Consider the following 19497-nt stretch of genomic DNA (forward strand, 5'->3'; position numbering starts at 1 on the left):
CCCTCTCCTCCTCTGCCTCCTCCCTGCTCAGTCCGCGGCGCTCCTGAGCCCCCGCCCCTTCCCCCAGCAGTGGGGGCGGGGGCCGAGGGCCGTCCCCTGGCCGCCCCACCAGCCCGAGGGCCAGTGTGGAATCGGGCTCGGCCAGCCCCGGCCCCCTCCGGGAGAGCCCGACCCGAGTTCCTGCCTCCGCCCCCTTTCTCACCGCGAAGGTGACTGTTCCCCATTGCCCCAGCCTTCTCAGAGCAGTTTGTGATTTCCAGTCGTCAGGAGACGCGGCGAGAAGCGGGTGCTGGGGTCTGGGGGAGGCCCCGGGATGTATCGTTCCCAGAGGAATCATCCGCATGCCTTCCCTGTCATCCTTTAGAGTTGGAGAGAAGGAGCTGGGGAAATCGAGGAGAAAGATTGAACAGCTTGGGACTTCCTTGCTGAACTTTTTCCCCCAAGGCAGGGTTCTGAAGTTTGCGCCACCGGAGGGATCCAGGACCTCCGGTAGAGAGCTGACTCTCTTCTGGTTTGCTTTTGGCATATGTGGGAGCAGTTTTTATCAGAGAGAATGCTCATCTTGCAAATTAAAGTCTCCATCCACACCAGGAAAGCTCCAAGGAAGATTCTGGTATCTCATCTCTCCTTTGTTAGGTGGTGGAGTTGTGTAGAATGGTAGTTGTGCTTCTGCAGGCTTGTGGCCAAAGTCTGTGAAATTGGTTTTCGTTGGTCAGTTGAATGGGATTATTCAGGGTGTTTTCTCCCTCTGCTCTGAGTAGTAGTAGCTTTTCTCATTCCTCCTCCCCACCTCTAACTTAAGTTACAAACGCTCCTGAGGGTGAGTTATTCTGGAGGTAAGCTGCTTTGCCTTTATTTGCACTTGAAGAAATGTTTTTTTAATAAAGCTTTTGAAAATACTGAGGCAGAGGTTTTGTGTTTTTGCGTCTTTCTGTTTTGTTACACCTATGAGTTAAATGCTGGAGGATATTATTTATTCCTGTTATGGGCTTGTTTGTATTGGTGTTTATAGAACAATACTAGGATTTTATAAAGCATTCTGTTTTGAGTACTCTATAATCTCAGTAATTGCTGTCAGTTTCCCATTGACAAGTTTAGTGGCTATTTGTAGTAGTCTCTCCCCTTAATAGGTAAAGGTAACAGATACAAAAAATAGATACTTGCTTATCTGTCATTCAGTAAGTGTAGGGAGCCTGGAGAGTAGTTTCGAAAGTCCTGTACCCTTATTTTTAAGTACTACAGTCCTTGGTATTTTGAAAGCATGTCACAATACTTCCATCATCCTCCAGAGAAAGCTCCTTTATGGAACTTTTTCCTTCTCATATTCCACATCATAGTAGCAGTTAGTCGCAGTATTCTAATGATGATAGTCTGAGCAGTATTTCCTTGGAATGACTGCTGGCTGCTGTTAGAGAGTTGGTGAGCATGAGTGGAGTTGAAGAATGTGAAAGGAACTGCTTCCTGTTTGCTTCAATAAGAGGTATGTGTTTGGGCAATTGGTATCCTAAAAGAAGAGGATTGTCCTGGTCAAGTTCAGAGACTGGAGTTGCACATTTCCCCCCCCCCAGAGATGTCCAGAACTGTGGATTGTTGTGCATACCCCTCTTTTTCTCCTTTATCCCCAGCTACTACTACTATGTTAAAAAGGGCTTAGCCACCCTGGAAAAATGTTAGAAGCACTAGAAGAAAAGACTAAAATGGATCCAAGGGCTCCATAGCAGAGAACAGTTTGATGTTCAAATAGTTAGAGATCTTTTATTCTGGCAATGATAAGGTAGTTTGAGGTCTTGGACATCTGGATATGACTTGGGTAACACAAGAGAGTATGTTGTTGTTGTTGTTGTTACTGTTTTTCCTATTTCCCTAATTCAAGTGTAGATAGCTCTAACATAATGAAGTTCTTAGCCTTGCCAATTGCTAAACAAGTACTGTAAACCTAGTAGAATTTCTGCTGCTTCAGAAATTTCCTTCCATGTTCGCCAGTATTAGCATTTCGATGTGTTGTTCTTGCTTGGCTTTTCTGTTATTTAACCAGAGTGACAGTTTTTTTTCCTTCCCTCCCCTTTTATTCTTTTCTTCTACTTGTTCCTTTCTTCTACCTGTTCCTTCCCAACACTCTCTCCAACATCATAGAAAACATGAAGGAGCCCAGGCAGCGCAGAGATAACCGGCGCCCAGATCTGGAAATCTATAAGCCTGGTCTTTCCCGATTGAGGAACAAACCTAAAATCAAGGAACCTTCTGGGAGTGACGAATTTAAGGATGAAATTATTAACGACAGAGATTCCTCTGCTGTTGGAAATGGTACACAGCTCATTAAAGATGTGTGCAAGGAACTGGATAGCCAACATCAAAATGGTCCTGTAGACCCAGAAAATATTGGGGCACAGGAGTCCTTTCCTAGGACTTCTGGACAAGAGGATCGAAGTCTAAGAATTATCAAGAGAACAAAGAAACCTGACATGCAGATCTACCAGCCTGGAAGGCGTTTGCAGACTCTTACCAAAGAATCGACTAGCAGGGTGGGTGAGGAAGAAATCCTCAACCAGGTGGAGCAATTGAGAGTAGAAGAAGATGAGTATAGGGGAAATGTGAAAGAGGAGGTTGTGAATAAACCAGACAAAGATGAGGCAGAAAAAGGCCTAAATGGTGACAGAATAAGGGCTGCAAAGGGAGAAAAAGGAAAGAGGATTGAGAAGGGGGAGGGGATAAAGAAAGTGACCGATGACCTGGCACAGGGGAAGCCGGGTTCAGCAAAGCGCTACTCCCGCTCAGACAAACGAAGGAACCGCTACCGCACTTGTAGTACCAGCTCGGCTGGCAGCAACAACAGTGCTGAGGGGGCTGGCCTGACTGATAGTGGATGTCGCCGCCGCCGACAGGATCGGACCAAGGAGAGGCCACGACTGAAGAAGCAAGTATCTATGTCCTCAACTGACTCTTTAGATGAGGACAGAATCGATGAGCCCGATGGGCCCAGGAGGAGCTCGGAAAGGAAGAAACATTTAGAAAGAAGCTGGTCTGGCCGTGGGGAGGGAGAGCAGAAAAGCAATGGGAAAGAAAATCGAGGCACTCTTCGTGTCACTTTTGATGCAGAAACCATGAACAAAGATTCCCCCTTCGTGAGATCAGCCAGGGAGGATGTGGATAGGATAAAGCTTGACAAAGGCCTGAGCAGTGGGGGCAAAGGCTCTGAGAAGCAGGAGTCCAAAAACCTGAAACAAGAACTTCGAGGCCGTGGTCGTGGCATTCTGATTCTGCCTGCCCATACCACCCTATCTGTCAGTTCAGCCGGTTCTCCAGAATCTGCACCTTTGGGACCTCGGCTTTTATTTGGATCTGGTAGTAAGGGATCTCGGAGTTGGGGCCGAGGAGGCACCACTCGACGATTATGGGACCCAAACAATCCTGATCAGAAACCTGCTCTAAAGAGCCAGACGCCCCAGCTACATTTCTTAGACACTGATGATGAAGTCAGCCCTACCTCTTGGGGTGATTCCCGCCAAGCCCAAGCATCTTACTATAAGTTTCAAAACTCTGACAACCCCTATTATTACCCCCGGACACCAGGCCCTGCCTCTCAGTATCCTTATACGGGCTATAGCCCTCTGCAGTACCCTGTGGGCCCTACAAATGGTGTGTACCCCGGGCCTTACTACCCAGGCTACCCAACTGCATCAGGACAGTATGTCTGTGGCCCCCTCCCTGCCAGCACCATGAGTCCTGAGGAGATGGAACAGCACATGAGGAACATGCAGCAGCAGGAGCTACATAGGCTTCTCCGGGTGGCTGACAACCAGGAACTGCAGCTCAGCAACCTGCTCTCCAGGGACCGCATCAGCCCTGAGGGTCTGGAGAAGATGACCCAGCTCAGGTGTGCTGTGTTCCGTCCTAGAGGGACGTGGGGGTAAGCTGGAGGTGGGTAGGCTCCTGTGGTGGAGGAGCGTAGAAACTGTTTTGGCAGGGCACTGGGCATTAAATCCCTTTCACATTGATTTTTGTAAGGAAGGAGCAGTTGGAAAAAAGAACAGAAAATTTGGTTTCTTGTCTTAGAAATGATTATGCTTCCCACTTTTTCTTTAAGAAAAAAAATCTTTAAGAGAACATGGAATCTGGAAATGGAAAAGGAAAGACTTTCCAGAATGCCAAGAAGTGAACAACATATAACTTGTGGTGAAGATCTTATTTCAGCTGTTAAATTTAGGTGGAGGCATATGGGGAAAAATCATTTTCCTAGACATAACTGTCTTTAGAATGACATTCTGCTGTGCAGAATAAAAAGTCAAATGAGTACTATACCTGGTGGCATTTTGGATTTCCTGCCAAGGAAGGTGTTTAATTTGCAAGAAGCTCAGATCTTGGGTTTAGCCTTTCTTATGGTGTATTTGGAGCTAGAAGTTGCATGTATTTTATTCCAGAGCTGAACTGCTGCAGCTATATGAGCGCTGTATCCTATTAGATATTGAGTTCTCTGATAATCAGAATGTGGATCAGATCCTGTGGAAGAATGCTTTCTATCAGGTGATTGAGAAGTTCAGGCAGCTTCTCAAGGATCCAAATGTTGAGAACCCCGAACAGATTCGGAACAGACTTTTGGAGCTCTTGGATGAGGTAAACCATCATCTTTTTGTCCTCAGGATAAAGGCTTTAGCATTCTGTAGTTGTGATGGGTTTTTATCACCTGAAATATGATGATTTATAGCAGAACATTGACTAAAAACTTGATGCTCTTTTCTTGGGTTTAGGCCTAACCCACCCTATTGCTTCCTTGGGACCATAACTTATTGGCAATTGGAGTTAGTTCTGACCTTGAAAATTTTCTGAATGTCTTGTTTGGGGGTGGGTGCTGTGGGGGGAGAAAGTGTGTATGGTGTGTGTCTGTGTATGTGTGTGTGTGTGTATTCATATTTTTAAAACCATGGAGGGGCTAATACTATGAATTTGTCTTGTGTTTAGTTGGTGACCATTAAATACTGTGTATGCCTCTCTTTACATGGGATGACTAAATATTAGCAGAACTGTGGACAGGTTACTTGCCCCAGTTTCTGGTGGGTAGATTGGATCAGAACAGTCTGATTCAGCTGTTTCTTATTTTTTGTCTTTATAGGGTAGTGACTTCTTTGATAGTTTGCTTCAGAAGCTGCAGGTTACTTACAAGTTCAAACTGGAGGACTACATGGATGGTCTTGCCATTCGCAGCAAGCCATTACGCAAGACAGTAAGCCAGCTTCTTTATCTTAAATTTAATCATCCATTTAGTAAGCATTTGTCTAGTGTTATGTGCTAGGCACTATGCTAGATGTTGAGGATACAAAACAAAAGATACAGTCCAGTGGGGGAACAGACCAATTAAACCTGCAATTATCATGTAATAAGTACCATGGTAATGTTATGTATACAGTGTGGAAGGGGCACAGAGTGAAATGGCTCTGATTCCGACTGGTGGAGTCAAGGGAGACTTCTGAGAGACTGTCAAGTCTTGAAACCTGACTAGGAGTGGAAGGGGCAGTACGGAGCACAGCAAGAGAGAATCAGGCCTTGTTGGAAAGTGTAAGAAGTTCAATATGCTGGTTTTTGTAATGTGGAGTTGGGCTGTTGTAGGAGGTAAAGCTAATGAAGTAGAAAGGGATAGATCAAAAACTTTTGTATGCCATACTGAAGAGTTTGGACTTTATTCTGAAAGCAGCGAGGAGCCATGGCTTGATTTTCACTAAATGGATAGCATAGATTTCTTCTTAGAACCAGTCACTGGCAAATGGATGATTTGGGGCAAGAGAGTGGAGGTAGGAGGGTCAGGTTGAGGGCCTGAACCTAAGGTAGAGGTAGTGGAGGTGGAAAAGAGGAGACAAATTGGAAAGATATAAGGGAAATAGAATTGACTTGCTGGCTGATTTGGTGTGAATGATGAGATAGGAGGCATAAGGAGTCTAGATCATCTCCCAATTTGTGGCCTAGGAGAGTGGCTGGGAAGGAAGAGGTTAGTTTAGTTTTGGCTGTGCGTAAGTAGAGGAACTTGAAAATGAACAGATGAATATTCTGGTCTGTTTGAAGCTCAGGGGAAAGAGCTAAGCTGGTGCTATAGATTCAGAAGTCATCAGTGTGTAAGTGATAGTTGAAGCAGAAGTTGGGATCCTGGGATACTGGCCAGTCAGCCAGAGAGTGAGAGGTGGGGATCAAATTTCAAGGTGGTGGTGGGCAGAATTGTCAAGTGCTGTAGAGTCAGCGCATGCTGCTATTACTGAAAGTGTCCATTGGATTGGATGAGCTTATCACAATTTATTTCAGTTGGAGAGGATGGAAGACAGATTGCAGAGAATGAAAAGTGGGACAGTAGATACAACGAAGGGAGTAATATAGACCATCCTTTTAAGAATCTTGGCTGTGAAGGCAAGGAGGGAAGATAGTAGTTAAAAGAGAACATAGTGTCAAGAGAAGTTTGTTTTTAAGCTGGAAGAGTCTTAAGCATATTTATATATTGAGAGGAAAGGGCCAGGGTAAAGGAAGAAGTTAAATAAAGATTCATTAGAGAAAGGCATATGATTTATGGAGCAGAGACTTCCTCTTGTCTTTCTACTCCTGATGATTGGTGTGCACAAACTCTATTACTAATCAACAAGTATTTATTGAGACCCTCCTACATGCCACGTGTCTTTCTAAGACACATAATTCATTGTGGAACAAGAAAGCCATGATCCCAGCTCTTGGAGTTTAGAGTTTGCTTAGGGGTGAGTACAGGTGGTAGATTAGTAATTGCAGATGCAGCGACTTCTGCAAAGGATGTTGTGGTGGGGGTATAAGGTAAAGGGGTTTAGAGGATCATGGAAGACTGAGGAAGTCAGTTAAGCTGGGGCTAAAAACCTGAGATGTTAGCCAAGTGAAGGTGTATGTGAAGATGCTAGAACATTCTATGGAGAGGAAGTAGTATATGTGCAGGTCCTGAAGCTGGAAAGAGCATGGTGTGTTAGGGAGACTAAGAAAAGTCTAGTCTGACTTAGGTACAGAGAGAGAGGGGGGAGGTGGTGCTGCAGAGGTAGACAGAAGCTAGACCATCTGGGACTTCATCCAGAGGATAGTGGAGAGCCTTTGGTGGAATTTGGTTTTTTCTTCCCCCCATTGAGATAGTAGAGTGCTGTAGTATGGAAACATAATCTGTTTTCTTGGTGCTTTGTCAGCTAACTACAAAGGGTTCTTGGTGTTCATTCATAGAATGTGTGGAATAGTCAGGACTCTGAAGGTATATGGCTTGTAATGGTACATAACTTTGCTGAGGCACACATTTGTTATATATTAGGAGGTTGATGTGCAGCAGCTAGTTATTTAGCTAGTGGATGAGCCTTCCTCAGGGGCAGTATCTACTTCTCCTTGAAGTTTTGTTCTTTATTTGGTGATGTGTTAATTTCTTGTGTGTGAGGTGGAGTGGAATTGTATGTTATGAAGTGATGTTCCTTAGGTTTTTTGGTTGGACACATGTCTTGGGATTGTTAAGGGTCTACTCTGTTGTTTTCTAATGGAGGGACAGATGCCAAGCCCATTATTGAGAAAACATACATATAGAGAGGGAGAGAGAACTACCCAGTCCCCGGCCATTTTGTAGGTGTTTGGTAAAGGGTGACTATGTTATCGTTTTAGGGAATTGTTATTGTTTTGCAAAGTGAATGAAATGCAGTAACACAGTGCAGTGATACTAATAGTTTGAGGAGAGAGAGACTATAGTGATGACAGGAAAATAACAGAATAAACAATTGTCTTAGTATTTGTATATCACTTTATAATTTGTGAAGTATTTAACACTTACTCTATGGAGTATGCATTTTTATATTCAGATGAAGAAACTTGAGTCCAAAAAACAGTCCCAAAGGCCTACGGAAGATCACACAACCCTTACATAGAGAGTCAGGTTTCCTGGTTTCCAGGTTTCAGAATGTTTTCTTCTGTTTACCTGGGACTTGAAATAAGAATGACCCCTCTCTTTTCTTTTCTTTTTTTTTTTTTTTTTTAAAGATTTTATTTATTTTTATTTGAGAGAGAGAGAATGAGAGAGAGCGAGTACATGAGAGGGGGGAGGGTCAGAGGGAGAAGCAGACTCCCTGCCGAGCAGGGAGCCCGATGCGGGACTCGATCCAGGGACTCCAGGATCATGACCTGAGCCGAAGGCAGTCGCTTAACCAACTGAGCCACCCAGGCGCCCGACCCCTCTCTTTTCTGCCAATCTTTCTCATATTGGCTGTTTTCGCTAGGCAAGTTTAGACTGAAAACTTTTTTCTTTGTTGAGGACTACTAGTGCCTTATTAGTGCTGTTCTGTCACTTTGATCCTATCATTGTCCTTTGGTGTTGAAGTTAAAGTTTCTTGGGTACACTACTAACTGATCAACTAACTGATCATTTTTCCTGAAGGTAAAATATGCTTTGATCAGTGCCCAGCGATGTATGATTTGCCAAGGAGATATTGCTAGGTATCGGGAACAAGCCAATGACACAGCAAACTACGGGAAAGCACGCAGGTACTTTTGCCTCTTGTTCATTGCTTCTCTTTCCTTGCGGCGTTAAGCTAAGCCCTATTAAGAGCAATGGGCCACCCGAGCTGCCTCTCATATGGAAGTCCTACAGGTGCCCCTGTTGGTCTTTGTAATCAGGCTTTACCACTCCAGCGTTACATCTAACACTCCAGCTTATGTCTTAAGCAGTTAGAGCTATCAGGTGATGAAATGGGAAAGCATTGATATGGAGCTAGCATTTTTTACTGTTTTTCTATTCCAGTTGGTACCTAAAGGCCCAGCATATTGCTCCCAAGAATGGGCGCCCATATAACCAGTTGGCTCTGCTGGCAGTGTATACGGTAAGCAATCCTATGGACAGGGGAAGTATTTTGCAGACAGTATCTTAGAAAGAATGGATTTTGATAGCATCAGCTCCTGGAGCTAGAGTTCCTCTGAACACTAAACCTAAAAAATATCCTTTCCTGCCATCCTCACATTCCTCTTGTTACTTTCAGAGGTAAGTTGTCAGTGATTCTTCATTCCAGTTGAATCTGTACTTCATCCCCTTTCATTGCACTTAAGTTCCTAAAGGAATGCTCATGCTCCAGCCAAACACCACTCTTTGTTTTTGACCAAGGCTTCTGCTCTGAATCTTGTCTTTCTTCCCTTCCCTGTCCTGTTGAATGAGGTTACTCATTTCTAGAAGGAAAATAAGGCTCCCTTTACCACTTTTCCTTAAAGTCCTCAACTAGCCCTAACTAGTGAGATCCTTACTTCCTTTCCCCGGATTATCCCCTTATTCCTCTTAAGTTTTTACTTAATGAGCCTCCTTAGCAGAAGCACTTAGTGCCAAATTGTATCTTTCTAGATCTTACCAAACTCCTCTCAATATGCCTCTAACAGAGAGCCTTGGGAGCAGGTAACAGCCCCTCGTAAGGAAGCTGAATTGAAGGCGGTGGGGAGGTCAATGGTAGGTATCAAAGATTTAAGTATAAAGCAGCTAACATGCTCATTTAGCAGGAAGAGTTTTCATAATGCTATAAAATTTCATTGCCCGAATAATCAGTGTTTGAGTTAAAATATTTATTCCCCTTTATTCAACAAAAGATTCAAAGAAATTCCTAACACTTCATGATGGATTGAAATTGTTGATTAAGTAGTGTGGTTGACTGACACTTCCTTCTACATCTCTAGAATATCTTCATTCACTCTTTCTTTCTTTCGTTCTTTCTTTTTTAAGATTTTATTTTTTGACAGAGAGAGACACAGCGAGAGAGGGAACACAAGCGGGGGAGTGGGAGAGGGAGAAGCAGGCTTCCCGTGGAGCAGGGAGCCCAATGCGGGGCTCGATCCCAGGACCCTGGGATCATGACCTGAGCCGAAGGCAGACGCCCAGCAACTGAGCCACCCAGGCGCCCCCACTCTTTCTTTTTTTAGATTTTATTTATTTATTTGAGTGAGAGAGAGAGAGAGATCACCAACAGTGGGGAGGGGTAGAGGGAGAAGCAGACTTCCCACTGAGCAGGGAGCCCGATGCGGGGCTTTATCCTAGGACCCTGGGATCATGACCTGAGCTGAAGGTAGATGCTTAACCGACTGAGCCACCCAGGTGCCCCTCTTCATTCACTCTTTATTTTCTTTAGTACACTAATAGTATTATGCAACTATCAACTCTATCTAAGTCCAAGACGTTTTCATCACCCCAAAAGGAAACCCTATACCCATTACTCTCCATTCCTTCTACCTCCCAGCCTCTGGCAACCACTTAGTCTGCTTTCTGTTTCAGGATATACCTATTGAATGTTTCATATAAATGGAATCATCCAGTATGTGACTTCTTTATGTCTGGCTTCTTGCATTTAGCATAAAGTTTTTGAGGTTCGTTTATGTTGTAGGATGTCTCAGTACTTCATTTTTATGGCCAAATCATATTCCATTGTATAGATATACTATACTTTATTCATTAGTTATTGGACGTTTTGGTTTGTTTTCACCTTTTAGCTATTGTGAATAGTGCTTCGTGAAGTACAGGTATTTGAATATCTGTCGTCAGTTCTTCTGAGTCTATACTTATGAGTGGAATTGCTGGGTTATATGGTAATTCCATGTTTAGCCTTTTTTTTTAAGATTTTTTTATTTTAGAGACAGTGTGTATGCTGGTGGGGGGAGGAACGAAGAGAGAGAGGGAGAGAAGCAGACTCCCTGCTGAGCATGGAGCCCAATGCGGGGCTCGATCTCACGACCCTGAGATCATGATCTGAGCCGAAATCAAGAGTCAGATGTTTAACTGACAGAGCCAGCAGGCGCCCCCATGTTTAACTTTTTAAGGGATCACCAAACTTTTCCATAGAGGCTGCACCTTTTTACATTCCCACCAGCAATGTACAAGGGTTCTAGTTCCTCCATGTTCTCACCAACATTTTCATTTCTTTGATTATGACCCACCCACACTGTGGGTTTTTCCCCCCCACTTGGGGACATTTTTTTCTTTAATGTTTTTTTCTTCTTTCCTTCCTTCCTTCCTTTCTCTCTCTTTCTTTTCTTCTTTCTTTCCTTCCTTCCTTCCTTCCTTCCTTCACTCCTTGTCAGTTTTAAGTTTGCAGAAAAATTAAGCAGAAAGTACAGAGAGTTCCCATATACTCCCTCAACTCCTCTCCCAGTCAATTTTCCCTGTCATTAACATCTTGCATTAGTGTAATACATTTGTTTGTTATTGGTGAGCCAGTATTGATACCTTATCACTAACTAAAGTTCCTAGTTTACATTAGGGTTCACTTTTGTACAGTCTGTGGATTTGAACAAATCTGTAATGACATGTATTCATCATTACAGTATCATACAGAGTAGTTTCACTGTCCTAAAAATACCCTGTGCTCCACCTCCACCTATTCATCCCTCCTCACTCCTCTGAACCTCTAGTAATCTTAATTTTTACTGTCTATAGTTTTGCCTTTTCCTGAATGTCATAGTTGGAAACCATACAGTATGTAGCCTTTTCAGATTAGCTTGTTTCACTTAGTAATATTGCATTTAGGATTACTTTTGTGATGTGACAGCTCTTTTCTTTCTATTGTTGAGTAATATTCCATTGTATGGATGTACCACAGTTTGTTTATTCATTCCCCTATTGAAGGACATCTTGGTTGTTTTCAAGTTCTGGCAATTATAAATAAAAATGCTGTAAATGTTTGCGTGCAGGTCTTGTGTGGACATAAATTGTCATCTCATTTAGATAAATACCAAGTAGTGTGATTGCTGGATTGTATGGTAAGAGTGTATGTAGTTTGGAAGAAATTACCAGACTGTCTTCCGAAGTGGCTGTGCCATTTTGCATTCCTTCAGGCAGTGGATGAGAGTTCCTGTTGCTCTGCATCCTCATCAGCATTTAGTGTTGTCAGTGTTCTGGATTTTGGTCATTCTATAATAGATGTGTAGCATTATCTCATTTTAACTTGCATTTCCCTAATAACATATGACGTGGAGCATCCTTTCATGTGCTTATTTGCCATTTGTGTATCTTCTTTGGTGAGGTGTCTGTTTTGATCTTTTGCCCATCTTTAAATTGGGTTGTTTTTTTATTGTTGAGTTTTAAGTGTATATTTTGAATATCAGTCCTTTATTAGATATGTGTTTTGTGAATATTTTCTCTGTATGTGGCTTATCTTTTCATTTTCTTAGCACAGAACAAAAGTTTTTAATTTTAATGAAATCCAACTTACCAACTTCTTCTTTTGTGAATTTTGCTTTTGGTGTAATATCTAAGAACTCCTCACCAAACCCAAGGTTATCTAGATTTTCTCCTGTGTTATCTTCTAGGAGTATAGTTTTACATCTTACATTTAGGTCTGCGATCTAGAAAGGCATAAGGTCTGTGGCATAGATTCATTGTTTTGCATGTCGATGTCCAGTTGTTTCAACACCATTTGTTGAAAAGATCATCCTTTCTCCATCGAATTGTCTTTCCTCCTTTGTCAAAGATCAGCTGGCTGTATTTGTCTGGGTCTATTTCTGGGCTCTCTATTTCATTCCATTGATCTGTTTGTCTGTTCTTTGGCCAGTACCACTATAGTAGCTTAATGGTAAGTCATGAAGTTGGGTAGTTCGGTCTTCCGACCATGTTCTTCTTTGTCAGTATTGTGTAGGCTATTCTGGATCTTTTGCCTTTCCATATAAACTTTAGAATCATTTTGTTGTTATCTACAAATCTATTGACTTTGAAGTAGTATCTCATTGTGGTTTTGATTTGCATTTCCCTAACAACTAATGATGTTGAGCTGCATTATAGGCCATTTGGAGAAATGTCTATATAAATCCTTTGCCTATTTTGTCTTATATTAAAAAAATTAAAAAAATTTATTTGTAAAATATACATAAGATGAAATTTACCATCTTACCCATTTTACATTTACACTGTTTTGCAACTAACCTCCAGAACTCTCTTCATCTTGCAAAACTGAAACTTTATACCCATTAATTAAGCAACTCCCCATTTTCCCCTCCCTCCAACCACTGACAACCACCCTTCTACTTTCTGTCTCTGAACTTGTCTACTTTAGGTACTTAATATAAGTGGAATCATACAGTATTTCTTTTTGTGACTGGCTTATTTCACTTAGCATGATATCCTAAAGGTCCATCCATGTTACAGCTTGTGTCAGAATTTCCTCTTTAAGGCTGAATAGCACTCAGTTATATGTATATACCATATTTTGTTTATCACTTCATCTGTCAGTGCACACTTCCACCTTTTGGCCATTGTGAATAATGCTGCCATGAATGTGAGTGTACAAAAATCTCTTTAAGACTCTGCCTTTAGCTTGGGTCCCAGGGTCCTAGGATCGAGTCCCACATCAGTCTCCTTGCTCAGCGGGGAGCCTGCTTCTCCCTCTGCCTGCTGATCCCCCTGCTTGTGCACTGTCTCTCTCTCTCAAATAAATAAAATCTTAAAAAGAAAGATTTATTTATTTATAATTTGAGAGGACAGAGGGAGAGAATCTTCAAGCCAGTTCCCTGCTGAGCACAGAGCCTGATGCAGGGCTTGATCCCACGACCCATGAGATCATGACCTGAGCGGAAACCAAGAATTGGACATTTAACCGACTTAGCTACCCAGATGCCCCTCTTCTAAGAGTTTTTATAGTTTTTATATTTAGATCTTTGGCCCATTTTTCATTAAGTAAATGGTGTGAAATATGGGCCCAGCTTCATTCTTTTGCATGTGGATATCCAGTTCTAGTACCATTTGTTGAAGAGGCTGTTCTTTCCCCATTGACTAGTCTTGGGATCCTTGTTGTAACTCAGTTGGTGCCTGGATTTATTTCTGGACTCTCAGTTCTCGTCCATGGATCCATATGTCTACCCTTATGCCAGCACCTCATTGTTTTAATTACTATAGCTTTGTGGTAAATTTTGAAACCAGGATATATGGGTTTTCCACCTTTGTTCTTCTTTTTTAAGATGAGTTTGGCTGTTTGGGATTTCTTGTAATTCCATATGGATTTTAGGATCAGCTTTTTCATTTCTGCAAAAAGAGTCACTGGGATTTTCATAAGAATTACATTGACTGTGTAGTTGCTTTGGGGAGTATTTACACAGATGTTTTTTATTTATTTAGGTCTTCTTTAGTTTCTTTCAGACGTGTTTTATAATTTTCAGTATATAAGTTTTACACTTCCTTGGTTAAACTTATTCCTAAGTATGTTATTCTTTTTGATGCTGTTGTAAATGGAATTATTTTCTTAATTTCTTTTAAAGATTGTTTATTACTAATATATAGAAATATAACTGATTTTTGAGCATTGATCATAATATCTTACAACTTCACTGAATTCCCTCTGTGGCTTTTTGCCATTCTGATTAAATTGGTATATTTTTCTTTCATAGACCTCTGACCTAAATTAATGGTCCTTTCAAGCTCTTTTCCTCTGTCCCTCTTTTTCTGTCTCCCTTTTATCCTAGTTGTCTTTTAATATCACTTTCTTAATTTTCTGTTTCCTCCAATCAGTCATTCAGTGAATCTCAAGAATTCAGTGAGAACATGTTTGTGCACAGCGCTTTGCTGGGTGCTGTGAGTGATGAATATGTGATATGTTTTCTGCTCTGAAAAATGTGTTGAGAGGGCAAGTGAGGTGTGTAGACAGTGATAGAAATTAGACGTCATGAAATTTGATGCAATTGATTAGATGTGCCATTATTTTCTGGACCATTAAGAAAGAATATGTGAAAAAAAAAAAAAAGAATATGTGAATTATAAATAGGACATAATGGTAGATATTGATTGTAAGTTCTATCTTGATTTCAGAAATGTTAAAGTATGAAAAAATCATTGTAGAATCGACAAAACGCAATCTAAAATCAAGTGAGTGGTATAGGCTGAGATCAGTACAGATTGGGATAATATTAAAAATAGCCCCCATTAGGGGTGCCTGTCTGGCTTAGTCAGTAGAGTATGTGACTGTTGATCTCAGGGTTGTGAGTTTGAGCCCCAAGGCAGTGTAGTAGAGATTACTTAAAAATAAAATCTTAAAAAATAGCCCCCATTTAACTGACTGTAATAGTATATCAGATAATCTGTTAAACTGTATGTGTTATATGAATTTTATTCATTTTAGGAGCCATATATGTATAAATATCTTCTAATAAATATCTACCTAATAAGTGGCAGGACCTAATTCAAACTCAGGCAGTTGACCTTAGAGTGTGTACCTTTAACCATGCTAGCTGAAGAGAAGATGCGAGGTTTTTTGTTGTTGTTGTTGTTTTTAAGATTTAAGTTTTGAAGAATGAGTTACAGGGGTGAGAGAGAAGTTAGTGTTCTTTTTTTTTTTTTTTTTTTTTTTTAAAGATTTTATTTATTTATTCATGAGAGAGAGAGAGAGGCAGAGGGAGAAGCAGGATCCCCGCGGAGCAGGGAGCCCGATGTGGGACTCGATCCCAGGACCCTGGGATCATGACCTGAGCCGAAGGCAGACGCTTAACCGACTGAGCCACCCAGGCATCCCGAGAAGTTAGTGTTCTAAATGCATTTTGAGGGGCGCCTGGGTGGCTCAGTCATTAAGCGTCTGCCTTCGGCTCAGGTCATGATCCCAGCGTCCTGGGATCGAGCCCCACATCGGGCTCTCTGCTCCGCGGGAAGCCTGCTTCTCCCTCTCCCATTCCCCCTGCTTGTGTTCCCTCTCTCGCTGTGTCTCTCTCTGTCAAATAAATAAATAAAATCTTAAAAATAAATAAATAAATAAATAAATAAATAAATGCATTTTGAGACAGCTAGAAAAAAAGGAAAAAAATATATATGAAGTTGGAGAAAGGCTTTTTTACATTCTTTCCCCCTTTGTTTCAGTGTTTTTCTTTCTCCTTTCTGATCTTCTCCCTTTCTTTTCCTTATTAATTGGTTGTGAAACAAACTTGAAGTATTTATTTGCTGAATTCATTGGATAATAGTTTATAGGTCCCTTTCTGTGCAGAATCAGTGTGGTATAGGGCAAACCTGAACTCAGGAGCCAGACAGACCTAGGTTTATATACTGGCATACCCAGGATTTGGCTTGGAGGCTTTGATGGACAAGTTATGTTGTTGGACAACAATCTTCCTGGGCTCCCCTTTCTTCATCTTTGAAATGGGACTAATAATGCCTATGGGGCAGTGTTCTTAGGTTTAGGAGTAAAATCTATGAAGTGATGGTCACTTGTCTCACTGTGCTTAATCATTGATATTGCCATTGTTATTTATAATATTTTTTTAGCTAATAACTAGTGAGTTGAACATTTTCTTTCTCTAAAAACAAAATTGGATTTTATATTTGATGAGGCTCTTTATTCTTTTCTCCCTCTTGTGAGTACTTGGCTCTTAGAGTACCTCCACATGTAAGTCAGAGTCCTGTGCCAGGAGAGATCCCTGACGTAATTGCTGTGGTTCATCCCATGGATAGCATTCTGATTTTCTTATTGGAATTCCTTATAGCCTGGGAGAGATAGTAAGGTTTTCTAGGTCGGCTGACTCAGGCTGGAGTCAGGAAGAGAACTGGTTGACTTGATGTCTCTGGCCTCTTTCTGCAGAGGAGGAAGCTTGATGCTGTCTATTACTATATGCGCAGTTTAGCTGCCAGCAACCCTATCCTGACTGCCAAGGAGAGTCTCATGAGCTTGTTTGAGGAGACCAAACGAAAGGTGAGTGGGGATGCAGGCAGACTCATTCCTTCCTAAAAGAATGTGTTTCTCTTAGTGCTTCCGTGTCCTCAGAGGAATGCCTTATAATGCCCTCAGGGGGTCCCATTGGGCTGTGCTGATAAGTCAGTCAGCCCCTATGCAGAACCAAACTCATCTTTAGGAGGGTTCTCCAGGGCCTTTGGGTGTGCATCTAGATTATGAAATTAATAACTTCTATGAGACAAAGCAGATAATACTTTGCTACTTAGGGACTATAGAAAAGTCTTTATTTTTTATAGCCCCTGGGCAACAAACTCAAGATGAGGTGAGTGCCTCTTTTTATTAGTTGACTCCCAGGAGAGTCTGAGCTTATGTGTTTGTATGTTGTACAGGCAGAGCAGATGGAAAAAAAGCAACACGAGGAATTGGAACTGAGCCCTGACCAGTGGCGGAAAGGAAAGAAGTCTACTTTCCGGCATGTTGGAGATGACACCACTCGCTTAGAGATCTGGATCCATCCATCACATCCCCGGTCCTCCCAGGGCACTGAATCTGGGAAGGATTCTGAGCAGGAGAATGGGCTGGGCAGCCTGAGCCCAAGTGATGTAAGTTCCTGAGGGTGATATAATGATCAAGACTAGCTAAGTAAAAGTGGATGCCCCAGTACATGCAACTGGGAGGCACTGCACAGACATTTCCCATGAATCCTGGGGAAGGTAAATCACTTCAGGCTTTCTGACGTCGTCCTCTTTCTCCTCCAGCTTCACTTCATCTTTATTATATGCTTCCCTCTCTCACCACTATGTGGCACTGTAGAATTTAGTAAAACTAGTTTTTCTAAAGGAAGATCTACTTAGTGTAGGATGAGAATTTTTTGCTGCTTTGGGTTTAGAGTCACCAATATGATGCTTTAGGATTCTGTAGGGATTTTGTGAAGCTAGTAGGAGAGAGAGCATAGTAGGAAAACTGCAGATGGCTGGTTCATTGTCCTTTGAGAGTAAAATTCCTAGTGGAGTGGATGGTGGGGTGACCTGGGACCACATCTTGAAGGGTCACACAGTAAATAATTTGACCTTTATCCTGAAGGTAGTAGGGAACTATTGAATGCTTTAAATAAGGAAGTAACTTGTCAGATACACATTTTAGAAATATAACTCTGGCTGCTTTGTGAAAAGTTTGGAGAAGGGTAAGACTAGAAATAGGAAGAGTAGGAGGGGTACTACAATAATCCAAGTATGATGTGGAGAGGACCTGAACCAGGAAATGGCTTTGGAGATGGGGAGAAGTGAACAAATACGAGGTATATTAATGAGGTAGAATCCAAAGGACTTGAGTGGACAGGGGGAGCTGAAGGACAAGAGGAAATCAAAAGTAACATCTACCTAGGTGTTTCTGGGTTGGAAACTGAGTGAACGCTGGTCTATTCCTTGAGATAGGGAATAGAGGTAGAATTGGTTTTAGGAGAAAAATGAGGAGTTTAGTTTTAGACATGTTAGAATTTCTATAGGACATTGAAGAGAGATTTAAAGGCTATCTTATCTGAAGCTGGGGAGGGCATTCTGGATTAGAGATGAAGATATTTGAAGGCATCCTCTTATAGATGGAATTGAAGTCATGAGAGTTGATTCAGTCACTCGAGAAAAAAACAATGAGAAGTAGGTTGAAGATCTAAGAGAGAAAGGAGATAGATGGCGGGCAGGGAGAGGTCCTTGTAGAGGATTGGAAGGGAGAGGAATCTGGAGCACAAGTTTACGGATTAGCCTGAATGAGGGTGAGAGATCCCTCTTTCTTATGCTTAAGGGAAAGGAACAGGTAATAGGGGTCAGGTAAGTTGGTGGGAATTGTAGGAGGAAGATGAGGGAGGGCCTTTTTTTTTTTTTTTTTTATTTGAGACAGAGAGAGAGAGACAACACAAGAGGGGGTAGGGTGAGAGGGAGAAGCAGACTCCCTGCCGAGCAGGGAGCCCGATGCGGGACTCAATCCCAGGACTCCGGGATCATGACCTGAGCCGAAGGCAGTCGCTTAACCAACTGAGCCACCCAGGCGCCCGAGGGAGGGCCTTTTTGATGTTTTCTTTTTTCTTTTTGAAGTGGGAGACATGGTTGTCTGCTAAGAATGAATTGAAGGTGGTGGGATAGGAGGACTTCCTTGGGGTTTAATTTAAAATTTCCATTTCTCTGGGGCACCTGGGCAGCTCATTCGGTTGATTGCCCAACTCCTGGTTTCTGCTCAGGCCATGATCTCAGGGTTGTGAGATCAAGCCCCATGTCGGGCTCTGTGCTCACCACGAGTCTGCTTGTCCCACTCCCTGTGCTCTGCCCCCCGCTCTCTCTCTTTAAAATAAATAAAATCTTTAAAAAAAAAAATAAAATTTCCACTTCTCTTCCTTTATCCTTTTTAGTCTTTAGCTGTTTTCTGCATGACTTGGAAAGTAGTCATTACTTATAAATGAAACTTCCAATTTGCCGTGTGCCATGGTTTGCACGGGGTGCTTCAGAGGAGTTGCCTCTATGGTAGACTCTCTCACTGCTGCACTCTCCCAGTTTGGATATTGCAGCCCCAAATGGGAAGCCTATTTGAATAAGAGAGAAATTGTTCTATTGGGTTAGCTCCACTGTCTGTCTCTAAAATGAAAGCAACAGGGGCTCCTGGGTGTCTCAGGCAGTTGAGTGTGGACTCTTGGTTTTGGCTCAGGTCATGATCTCAGGGCCCACACCGGGCTTCACGCTCAGCAGGGAGTCTCCCCCTCCCCCTGTGCTCTTGCATTTTTCTCTCTCTCTCAAATAAATAAATATTTTAAGTAAATAAATAAAATGCGGGGTAGCAACAATTTGAGAAAGCATTTTATGGCTTTCTTTGACCTTCACCTCAAGGT

General features: G+C 42.1%; 1 protein-coding gene across 5 annotated transcripts in view; it reads left to right on the plus strand.

Moving 5' to 3' along the window:
* SMG6 (SMG6 nonsense mediated mRNA decay factor) overlaps window positions 1-19497 on the plus strand; it is a 229584-nt gene that overhangs the window by 224 nt on the left and 209863 nt on the right. For 2 of the 5 annotated variants that reach the window (XM_078068060.1, XM_036091094.2), the window contains exons 2-9: window positions 2134-3874; window positions 4419-4611; window positions 5108-5218; window positions 8396-8502; window positions 8759-8837; window positions 9347-9448; window positions 16533-16643; window positions 17015-17227. In XM_078068060.1, coding sequence (XP_077924186.1) covers window positions 2134-3874; window positions 4419-4611; window positions 5108-5218; window positions 8396-8502; window positions 8759-8837; window positions 9347-9448; window positions 16533-16643; window positions 17015-17227 — 2657 coding nt within the window. Of the gene's footprint in view, window positions 1-82; window positions 210-2133; window positions 3875-4418; window positions 4612-5107; window positions 5219-8395; window positions 8503-8758; window positions 8838-9346; window positions 9449-16532; window positions 16644-17014; window positions 17228-19497 lie in introns of those variants that run through there. The other 3 variants (XM_036091095.2, XM_036091101.2, XM_078068061.1) reach the window with 3 other exon arrangements.

Source organism: Halichoerus grypus, chromosome 2 (assembly GCF_964656455.1).
Source record: "Halichoerus grypus chromosome 2, mHalGry1.hap1.1, whole genome shotgun sequence".
NCBI classification, from domain to species: Eukaryota; Metazoa; Chordata; class Mammalia; order Carnivora; family Phocidae; genus Halichoerus; species Halichoerus grypus.